Consider the following 11,517-nt stretch of genomic DNA (forward strand, 5'->3'; position numbering starts at 1 on the left):
CCCCAGTGCTGGGATTATAAGCACGTACTACCATGCTGAGATAGATGCTGTCTTTGTTTTGTTTTGTCTTTTGAGTTAGGGTTTCTCTACATAGTCCTGGTTTTCCTGGAACTTAACTATGTGGATCAGGCTGGCCTTGAACTCACAGAGACCCACCTCCCTCTACCTCCTGAGTACAGGGATCAAAGGTGTGCACCACCATTGCTGGCCCATGCTGAGTGTTTTACTTGGGTGCTTGGGTCAAACTAGGGTCTTCATGCTTGCATGGCAAATGCTCTTCTGTCTTGTCAGACCAAGAACTGTTTCTGTGTTTTTAAATTAGACTCTAATTTTGAATCTTTAAAACAGTTTTTATTTTGTGTGTATGGATGCTTTGCACTGCTTGCATGCCTAGTACCCTCAGAACCCAGAAGAGGGCGTCAGGTCCCCTGGAACTGGAGTTTAGATAGTTATGAGCAGCCACGTGGGTGCTGGGAACGTGAACCCCTATTTTCTGGTGGAGCAACAAGTGCTCTTAACTGTTGAGCCATCTCTGTAGGCCCTCAAATCTTTTCATAATTCTTTCCACTAAGTACCATGAATATATTTTCCCATGATTAAAGAATAAGCTAGGGGTTGGGGATTTAGCTCAGTGGTAGAGCGCTTGCCTAGGAAGCGCAAGTCCCTGGGTTCGGTCCCCAGCTCCAAAAAAAAGAACCAAAAAAAAAAAAAAAAAGAATAAGCTAGTTGGGGAGTATCTTTTCTTACAAATCCTAGAAACAAAACTGGTAATGACCTTGTATACAGATATTTACTCCAAGTAATAGTTTAGAAATATGTTGATTTGAAGAATAGCTTATCAAGACAATAATTATATCTACTTCCTTTGGTATGGTTCCTTATTTCATGTCAGTAAAAGAAGTCAGGTTGGTTAATTACCTAAGTAGGATTTGGTGGTTCCCAGTTTCCAATGTTTCTTTCCAGTGAGGCTCTTGCTGCTGAGATTGCGTGGCTTCTTTGAGTCATGGCATTTAGAGTTAGGGTTGTAGGGATCACGTGGCAGATGTAGAACCTGAGGCAATGGTGGGAAGTTACTCTGTAATGAGGCTCTCCACTGCACCTGACAACCAGCTCTCACATATTCTCTGGGATGGGCTTTGGGGATTGTGATCTGGTAATGCTGTGTGTGCCTCCCATGGGAAATGAGCAACACATAGCTGCTGGTTTCTTGGAGAGGTGGGTGGATGGACGGATGGATGGATGGATGGACGGATGTGTGGTTGGACGGACGGATGGACGGATGGATGGATTGATGGACGGACGGATGGATGGATGGACGGATGGATAGGGAAACTGTTTTAATGATGCTGCACAGATGCCTTCATGGTTCTGGTGGGCGTTCTTACATGGAGTCAGTGTGGGCGTACTTTCTAGACTGGTTTTTGGTAGTAGCTCCCAGGGCTTTACTTGGACCCTGTTTTGTTCATATTTTTAGCTAACTGATGAGCTGGCTCCTCCCAAACCACCTCTGCCTGAGGGTGAAGTCCCTCCACCCAGGCCGCCCCCACCAGAAGAGAAGGACGAAGAGTTCCCTGAGCAGAAAGCCGGGGAGGTGATTAACCAGCCGATGATGATGGCCGCCAGGCAGCTCCACGATGAAGCTCGGAAATGGTCTAGCAAGGTAAGCCTCAAGGCTCTCCCTGTTGGGGGTGAGAGCCTTCTCAGACAGGATGGAGACATCCCAGGGGTGTCGGTGTGTCCACCTCCCTTTTCGCTCAGTTCCCTCGTTTTGGGCAGTGTGCTCTTTTTACCAGTGATCTAGGGAGAAGTCCTAGTGTTTGATGGCTTGCCTTTCCCTGGGCAAAAGTAAAGCTGGGGTGTCTGTGGCTAAAGACGTTTCTCCCATCTGTCCAGTAGAGGGTCAGCTGTCCTGACTTCTTGGGTCTTTTAGAAAGTGTTTGTCATTGTTGGATAAACCTCCGTTGTGAAAGTTCCTTCTGTGGGTCTGTGAGGTGGAATGCGTGTGGCGGCTCCTGTTCTTGCGCTAAGAAGCAGGTAGATTGGGGCACAGAAGCAGTGCGCTTTGTTCTTTCTCAGAATCATCTTGAGCTCCCTCTCCACTCAAGACAGCTCCAGTTGTGTTCATTCAACTCAGCGAATTAAAAGTCTAAACATTCCTGGAGCAGAGATCTGGATGTAAACAGTCCTACCCCATGATCACATCCTACCTGCTTCCCAGCACTCGAAATGAGTAGTTGCTTCTCCTGCTTAGAGCGAAGCCCTGTTGCTCATCTGCCAGTGAGGCTGTGCTCCTTAGCGCAGTTTGTAATGCACCAGAACCCTAGCTTGCATTCCCACTAGATTCTTTTATTTTTAAATCTTCAACTGAATGTACTTCCCAGAGAAAATAACCATCTTGTTTTGTTGTATTTTTTTTTCTTCAGGCTGAGAAATTGACCTTGGTTTGTTCTTTCTGTTTTTTTGTTTGTTTTTTTTGTTGTTTAGTTTTTTCAAGACATGGTTTCTTTGTGTGGCTCTAGCTATCCTAGAACTCAGTCTGTAGACCAGGCTGGCCTGGAACTCAAGAGACCCATCTGCTGCTTTTCCTGAGTGCTGGGATTAAAGGCAAGTGCCAGCACTGTCAAGTGTGGCCTTTGTTTTTAATCCAGTGACTAGCGGGAGCCCAGGTTCCTAGGCAGGGAAGCCTTGCTGGTGTTGGATCTGACCTGTGGAATTATTGATAGTGGTGTCTCTCACACTCCAAGTTCCCGTAGCTCAGTCCTACTGTGAATGGAGCATGGGTGACAATAGGGTCGATTTCCCCCACAGAAAATGTAATTATAATAAGCCTGCTCATCTTAGGAAACTCTTAGGAAACATCTTAGGAATATGGAGGGTTAGACAGCATTGACCCATATACTCGCCCAACTATGCCCATTGTGTTCACAGGTCCTGGCCAGCTCTGATTTCATGAGTTCACTGGGTTCTGAGTTGTACAAAGCTAGGAACTGAGAGCTAGGAACGAGTCGGGAAGAAATAAGTGTTTGTATCTGTCACACTGACCTTGTGAAGCTTGTTACTCTGAACCTTAGCAGCAGCCAACTGGTCCTTCCTTCAGGGAATGGGGAGGAGCCTTGGTTGAGGCAGTTTAGGTGGAAGAATTGGTGGTAACCTAACCCCTCCTTGTTGGCCCTGTGTCTGCCAACTTCATTCCCACTCTTTTGAGGTGGGCTTTGTGTTTAGGATAAAACACTATTTTATTTGTTTGAGATTTATTTTTATTTTGCTTTTTAAGATTTTATTTTATATGTGTATTTTGCCTGCATGCATATCTGTGTACCACATGTGTACAATGCCCATGGAAGCCAGAAGGTGTCAGATCCCCTGGAATTGGAGTTAGAGATGGTTGTGAACCATCATGGGGATGCTGGGAATTGAATCCAGGTCCTGGAGAAGAGTAGTTAATGCTTTTAACCACTGAGCTATCTTTCTAGCCCCCCAGAATTTCTATTGCTAATTCAAAAGTTTTTCTGTCTCTCTAGAGAGTCTCATGACTCATTGTTCTCCAACCTGGTCTTCCTGCCTCTGCCTTTGGATTACTGTTAGGATAAAACTTTTAGGAACCTTAAATAAAACTCCACGTAAACACTCATTTCCTCCTGGTTACAGATTCTTGGTGTAAGCAACCTTTCTTCACCAGTCTTTTTTATAAATGGCTCCCTTTCATTAAAGCAATTCCCGTTCTTTTTACTCCAGCTTGTTTTTAGCATCTGTTCTCTCTATCTTCCCAAACCCCTAGGATTCCTGTCTTTGGTAGAAACCTCACTTTCGTCTTGGTCCCTGTTCTTCATAAGCAACCGTTTGGGTTCACATGAGGCTCCTCTGAGCTTGGCCTCACTTACTTGCCTAGTCCGCCTGTTACCTGATCTGTGTACTGTGAGCTGAGGTTGGGGTGGGAAGCTGTGTCAACAAGGGAGAGCTAGGCTGTGCTCACAAGGGAGAGCTAGGCTATGCTCACAAGGGAGAGCTAGGCTGTGCTCACAAGGGAGAGTTAGGCTGTGCTCACAAGGGAGAGCTAGGCTGTGCTCACAAGGTGAGAGTTAGGCTGTACTCACAAGGGAGAGCTAGGCTGTGCTCACAAGGTGGCACTTTCCATTGCTGCAGTAAGATTCTGTGGGAGCTTTGTCCCTGAAGGCAGTTTCAAAGAGGAAGACAGTTCGAGATACAGTGTTTTCACTGCTATAGGAACTAGATGAGTGTCTTCTCCAGGCCCCTATAGGTCGCTGAGTGGTTAGGGAATTTGGTAAACTTCTTCATGCACCATTACATTGAGTTTTCTGTCTCCTGGTCTACTACCTTTGACATAGCATTTCTAATCTGGAACTTCTAATCCTGAAGGAGACAGTGAGTCTCAGAGCTGTGCTCCCGGAAGATGGAATAGTGAGTACCTGATTTAGGAGGATGCTGTTTTTCTCTTCAAACAGCTTACATAACTGTTTATTTTCTCCTCGGGACTCTTTTTAAGGTAATGGCTACTGGGTTGTTTGGCTCCCGAAACATGCGATTCTGGTCAAGTTTAACTTCAGCAGCAAGGATAAAGCACCTGCCCTCTATGCAAACCTTTTGCTAGAGCAAATTTCTCCACTTCTGTCAAGGAGACTTAGGCTGGAGGCTGAGTCCCTGTCTTTGAACCTTGGTTCCCATGGCTCCCGGAGAGCACGCCATTTTCTTTCCCACCCCAGGCAAGCTTTGGTAACTAAACCAGCTGAAGCTCCATTTCCCGAGTCCTGTTGTTCTTACTAACACTATCCCTGTTTCTCACCCTTCCCGCCATCGACAAAGCCGGGTCTCCCAGCCGCTCAGGTGGGTATAGGAGTTGTAGCTGAGGCAGATGCGGCTGATGCTGTTGGGTTCCCTTTCCCCTCTGACATGGAAGACGATTCAGAACCTGAGCTGCTGTTAGTGCCAGCTAATCAGCCGGTCAACCAGCCCATTCTGGCCGCGGCTCAGTCCTTGCACCGGGAAGCTACCAAGTGGTCTAGTAAGGTACTGATGGGTGCCCCAGTTGGGGGCCGCTCCGAATGCATCCGGCCATGTGCAGCCTTGACACCTTGCATCACTCATTATCTGTGCGGGTCCTGTGAGTCTGAGCCGGGCGGGCAACTGTCTGTCTGCACCTTGTTGTTAGGCCTGGCTTCACAAGTTTGATAGGTTTGCTGATGCCCGACTGAACTGCATTCATGTTTGTGGAATAGAGAGAAGTGGGGTCACTTTCCAAAGAATTTGTTTCCTTCCCATTTTTTTGTGGCCATTACTGGAGCTGTGAACTCCCTGGGAGGCTGTAGATGCATTTATCCGTGAATTCTAGTTCAGGAGCCATTGGGGACTGCAACAAGTTCCCTAGCTTGACCACTGAGCTTTGCTTGGCCCCCACTGACCTCACTGATGGCCCAGCAGTTGATCAGGACGAGAAGCAGCTTTGGCAGCATCAGGAGGACTGCTTGCTGCCTGCACCTGGCTGTGTGACAGATGCTGGCCCTCATGGGAGTCCACAGGGAAGGGGTTTCACGGACTGCTTTCTCAGGCATTGGAAGTGGCCACAGGGAAAGCTCAAGGCCATCAGCTAGGTGACAGAGCCTTGGGTTCATTGGGAGAGTTGAGGTGTAGAAGTGGTTATCTTTTTTTTTTTCCCTCCTTAAAGATGGCATGTTGCAAGAAAAAGCCTGAAGATGGTGGGTAAAAACTAACTCTGGCACTGTGTGTCTTCTAACAATGTCATGTAATCCTAAATTACCTCAGGTCTACACTGGAAGTTGATCCAGAGGGCTTCATCTAACACATGCCTCTCCTGTGACTTCCTCCCAAACCTGTGTTCTCTGCCTTAGTTTATTTCCCGAGACATTATGTGCCTTAAAAACACTGATGCGCAGTTCATGGTGCTCTCGGAGCTTTTGCAAGAGAACCCTGAGTGGCTTGGTTTGTGTGTGCCTCACTGCATTGTATAGCAATTGAAGAGCATGAGGGGAAAATGAGTGGGGCCTGGCCATTTGGGTAGTTTTAACACTGTAGTTGCTGTAACTTTAGGTTAAGGATATAAATTGCTTAAATATTTCCTTATTTATAATCCATGAGAGTTTTAAGTGAACCAGATACCAAATTTCAGATAAACTGCCATTAATAAGCCTGACTCAGGTTTATTTATTTGATCTCCCTCAGCACCCTCCTAGGGGGAACGTTCCTTAACTGGAGGCTTCACGCAGCTGATGGGACAGAACAATTGATTTGTAACCTTTGAAATGTGGAGTGATTAAAATAGTGTGCCTTTCAGGCTGCGCAGGTCCAAAGGCAGTCGAGGGCACAGTAGTGTAGATGAGAGAACACCCAGCTCTCCTGTGTTTCTCAGTTAGGCTGAGAATCACTTCCTGTTCTAGTGAAGCTGAGCGCTTGGCTGCTGTTTACAAGTGTGGAGGGCGCTTTCAGCATTTGGAAAGCCTCCTCTGTGCTCCCCACCTCTGGCCACCTCCCCTGCTTTCTCCCCTGTTATAAAGTGAAAGTGCCTGTGTGAGTGGCTCCTTGGCTCTAGCCCTGTTATTGACACAATTAACCTGGAGATGCTCGAGTGCCTGTCCAGTGCTGCGCCTGGGGCACCAAGTTGCCCTTTTAGACTAATATCTGGGTCCTTTCTTTTACTCAGATATTCTCACTGAATCCTGGGCAAGTGCCCTGTCTGTCTCTCCTGTCTCCAGTGCTTTCTAGTTCCCCAACAGTACTCTTCCCCTTCCTAGCCTCCCAGAGGGCTGCTAGAGCAGCACGCCTCCTCCTGGTCTTCTACCTTCCCTCACATGGCTGGTGTGTGGGCAGAGCTCATGCTGCTTTGCTTTTCTCCAGGGCAATGACATCATCGCAGCAGCCAAGCGCATGGCTCTGCTGATGGCGGAGATGTCTCGGCTGGTAAGAGGGGGCAGTGGTACCAAGCGGGCACTTATTCAGTGTGCCAAGGATATCGCCAAGGCCTCTGATGAGGTGACGAGGTTGGCCAAGGAGGTTGCCAAGCAGTGCACAGATAAGCGGATTAGAACCAATCTCTTACAGGTACTTGGGAAAATAGGCTGTGTGTGTGGGGAGAGTGGGGTGGAGGGGTGGGACAGGGGGGCGCAGGGAGGATGAGAGGAGAGAACGAGAGTGGGGAGGGAGGGAAGAGTCAGCACCTGAGTGGGAAGCATGAGTGATGGATGTGAGGGAAAAGCAGAGGGAAGTGGGTGAATAGGAAGGGGCACTCAAGAAGGGAAAGCAGCGGCAGCAAGGGCAGCGTGGATACCAATTGGTCAGGACTGATGCTGGGGATAAAAACAAGTATATTTATGCTGCCTTTTTATTAATACTTCCTGCATGCATCCACTGGAAATGTTGGGTATGTCTGCCTCCAAGGAGCTTGTGGGCTAGAGAACCAACAAACATCCAATGAAACTTTCTCTTTAGGTCTGTGAGCGAATCCCAACTATAAGCACCCAGCTCAAAATCCTGTCCACAGTGAAGGCCACCATGCTGGGCCGGACCAACATCAGTGACGAGGAATCTGAGCAGGTAAGTGCCGCTGCGCTGGGTTCTCTACCTCGGGCTTCCTTGCTGCCTCCTTTCAGTTTTAGGACAAACTGACCTCTGAACTGAGAGTCAGCAGCCCTCTCTTCCTTCTCTCCCCTCTGGTGGGCCCTCCTCTGAGTCACACTCCTGATCTCATGGTAGAGAGTACACCTTGGCAGCATTGCCTACAGAGGCCATCATTATTTTAAAGGTTAAAATGAGAGAGACCCCGTTAGGTGGACTGACTGCTCTGCTCTACAGAGGCTGTGGGTACCTGAGGAACCAGGGAGGAGAGGCTTCCTGCTGCCCCACTGATGTTTACAGGGAGGAGACCTTCCTGCTGCCCCACTGATGTTTACACTACAGTTGCTTTAATCAGCAGCTCCCATCTCCACCCCGGGCATCTTCAAAATCCCTAACGTCCATAGTTTGTAAGCAGAGTTGGACACTGGGTTGCTTTTCTTGGCAGGGTGTCTTGTGCCAATAGGAGAAGGTGGGAAAGGAAGGGCAAGACTAAGATCCATGCTAAATCATATCTATCAACTTAATTATTTAACAAAATGCGTGTTGGGACTATGTGTTCCATTAAATTAAAAAAAAAAAAAGAAGTAGAAACAGTGTGGTAGATTGGAGCAAACTCAGGACACAAGTGAAGAGTCTTGAGCTGGAACCTGACTGTTGTGTGAGTTAGGCTGGCCTGAGACCCTTCCTTCCTAAGAAGGAAGAGGACCGATGTTTGGAGCTTAGACTCTAGGTACTTCTCCCAGAGTCCTCTGAACTTTATGCATATGTTTCACTCATGTGACATGGACCCCCCCGGCCTCCAACCCCATGGCCTTCCTTAAATCCTCAAAAGATCTACAACTTAGAGCTAGTTAGACCTGCTGCCCTAAGGAATGATTGAGTTGGGCTGGAGAGGTGGCTCAGAGGTTAAGAGCACTTGGCTGTTCTTCCATGGGTTGACCTGTAGGCATACATGCAGGCAGAACACTGTACATCTAACAAATAAACCCGATTGAGTGATTTAACTGAATGATTGGGTTGTTTGGGTGTGGGCAGACAGCCAGCTATTCCCATCCTCTAGTCCTGTGTTAAGGGTTGACTGGGTCGATCATTTCCATTCATTGTTTATGAAATGCCCCCTGTACTAAATAGAGAGCAGTGAAAAAGCCAACAAAAATCTCTGCCCTGTGGAGCTTAAAGACAGACAGATAATTGGAACCACACTACCTTCTCCCCAGAACCCAACGCCAACTAAGAGAACAAAACCCACCCCCAAGCAATCTAGGTATAATATACAGCACACCATTGTTAGTGATGGATTTTATGAAGAAACACAGTAACTTCAAGTAAAGTGCTAAGAGTTTAGTGGTGTTATTTAATGTATGGTTCCCTAAGATCTGAAGGATGCTGGAGGGGGAGCCTGGCTTACTTGGAAGAAAAGTGTAGGTAGAGGACATAGCAGAGTCCTGAAAGAACACCGTCTCTGAAAACCAGGAGTGAGTACATGCTGCCAGCCATACAGAGACACAGTGCAGTTACTGGTGTACAAGTCAAATTGTATAAACATTGCCCTGTTTGTGTAGTTAAGCCAGCAGAGATGCAGGGGGTCCGGTGCAGGGGTCAGCTGCAACCCACTCCTGGCTTCATGGCAGCTTGCAGGCAGCTCTGCATTTGAGGCTATGGTAACAGGGCTCCTCTCCTGCAGGCCACAGAGATGCTGGTTCATAATGCCCAGAACCTCATGCAGTCTGTGAAGGAGACTGTGCGAGAGGCCGAAGCTGCTTCAATCAAGATTCGAACAGACGCCGGATTTACTCTGCGCTGGGTCAGAAAGACTCCCTGGTACCAGTAGGCACCTGGTCAGACCTGGCTGGTACACAGACCTCTGCTAACGAGGAGGTGACCATCTTGAGCTTCAGAAGCCATTCAGAGTTGCCAGGGGTGGAAAATCAATCCCTGGTTTCACACACCAGAAAGGAATGGGGCCTCTTCACATAGAAAAAACATTTATACTCTTGTCATGGACACTTTGAAGTGTCTCTCTACAAACCCTGTACTTTCAGTTACTCTGTGCACTCTCCCAAGGATTTTACATAAGCTCAGAATAAGCGTGAACACTAGCAGGAAGCCCTGCTCTGCCCTGGGACATTTCTCTCTGTGTTTATGGTTCACTGGCTGCCTTTCCCCCCCTTTAGGCTCTCGAGACCTAGAACTGAGGCGAGTCAGTAAATAACTGTGCTTCCAAAGTGATTTTGGGTTTCCCCTTTGCTGCTGACCCTGCCCATCTTCCCTGGGCTGTGCATCATTGCTGCAGGAAAAGGTGGTCTCTGGGGAGTTCCAGCTTGCACGGCCTGGATCCATTTCCCACTTTCTCCCCATGTATTCCTAGTTCTGCACAATGGAAAACCAACTTTCACTGTTGGGAGGAAATCACTCTTCTGTCTTTATCATGCCCCTCACTAGTATGTGTTATGGAAACTTCCCTTCTCACATCCTGCCTTGCTTGGTTGCCAAGGTAACCATCATGTAAACACACTGGTGCTCTCTGCCACTGAGGGGGCAGAGTAGCTGGGGTGTGATCCTGCCCATCCTCCCAGTGGGGCCACTCCCAGGTTTTCTATGCTTGTCACTGCCAGTAGAAGTCTGTGCTGAGGCCTTAGCATTCATCCTTAGCTTTTACTTTCTTTTTTAATTTCTGAGCTGAAATGCTGCATTTACTTTTAACCAAATCATCCTAGGCTTGGGCAGTCTTCCTCTATGTGCTTCTTAAACAAGACTTTAAAGATCATAGGTGTGTGTGTCTGCAATCCCTCCATCCCCCACTTTTTTTTTTTTTTTTTTTTTTTTTTAAAATTTTGAGACTGGGTCTCTCTATGTTGTCCAGGCTAGTCTTGAACTTCTGGATTCAAGTCATCTACTTGTGTCAGCCTCTTAGCTCCTAACACCACACTTGACTTTGCTTGTAACTTTGAAAAGTCCATTCAAAATTAAGCTCTTAAGAGACTGAATGGAAAGGCAATTTTGTCTGAAGGATATTTCCTATGTAAGGGAGAATAGCATTTGCAGAATATAATTCTGGTGCTGCTAGGGAAAAATCAGTAGGAAGTTATAGTTCCCAGTTGCTTTTAACCAACTACAACCTTCTCTCAATATAAAGTATTCAAGAATAATGAGTATGGTATCTACTTATCAGAAAGGCATGTTTCCTATTGGGCAAAGTTAGTGAAAAAGTGACTTTACTCATTTTTGCATTTACCTCGGCTGTATAAGCATTTCCTAGCGCACGGATGCTTCTTCCAGAAATCAAGAACCAGGTGAATACAGGACTGAGACCTTCCTGGATGTTCTTCCCACATCTAGTATGTTGACCCCAACACTGAACTTTCAAATCTTAAGTTGACCCTGAATACTCAGGCTTCCCCTATTTCCTTTCAGCTGATAACAGATTCTTTTGAAAGCTCTCAGCAGATCTGTATAGTTGCTTACCTGATATAAATGCATATCAATGCCTTTAAAGTATGAATCTATGCCAAAGATCATCTTTTGTTTTACTAAAGATTACTTAGAGGAATTAAGAAAAATGTTTGCTCTCCAAGTTCTTCCAGTTCTGGAGACATATCTCCGCCAGATGTGCTTTTCTCAAGTGTCAGTGCTCACAGTACAAGGAGGCAAAAGGAAACAGTCCCTGAGCGACATGTTAGAGATGCCACCACTAAAAACTACATTTATAAGCTAGGACTTACATGCAAATGTTTTCTGCCTCTTCTTTCGTTCTGTTTAAAACAATAAAGTACATTTATATGAATAATGCTCTAAATGAGGTTATTTTACTAACGACTTTATCCAATCCATAAAGGAGTTAGACAGTAGTGTAGTACATAAGAGGGTCTGTGTGATAAAGGACAATCTTGGTAGCAATTCTGGCTAATGTATTCTAATACAGTAGAAGGAGAG

At 46.7% G+C, this 11,517-nt stretch overlaps 1 protein-coding gene across 2 annotated transcripts in view; it reads left to right on the forward strand.

Annotated features, from left to right (window-relative positions):
- The window catches only part of Vcl (vinculin), an 89,703-nt gene extending 78,332 nt beyond the window's left edge, over nucleotides 1-11,371 (forward strand). The window contains exons 18-22 of one of the 2 annotated variants that reach the window (XM_032917903.1): nucleotides 1,475-1,660; nucleotides 4,822-5,025; nucleotides 6,868-7,071; nucleotides 7,459-7,563; nucleotides 9,269-11,371. In XM_032917903.1, the coding sequence (XP_032773794.1) occupies nucleotides 1,475-1,660; nucleotides 4,822-5,025; nucleotides 6,868-7,071; nucleotides 7,459-7,563; nucleotides 9,269-9,415 (846 nt within the window). In that variant the 3' untranslated portion in view covers nucleotides 9,416-11,371. The remainder of the gene's footprint in view (nucleotides 1-1,474; nucleotides 1,661-4,821; nucleotides 5,026-6,867; nucleotides 7,072-7,458; nucleotides 7,564-9,268) is intronic. The other variant, XM_032917904.1, reaches the window with a different exon arrangement.
- The last annotated feature ends 146 nt before the right edge of the window (nucleotides 11,372-11,517 follow it).

Source organism: Rattus rattus, chromosome 12 (assembly GCF_011064425.1).
Source record: "Rattus rattus isolate New Zealand chromosome 12, Rrattus_CSIRO_v1, whole genome shotgun sequence".
NCBI lineage: Eukaryota > Metazoa > Chordata > Mammalia > Rodentia > Muridae > Rattus > Rattus rattus.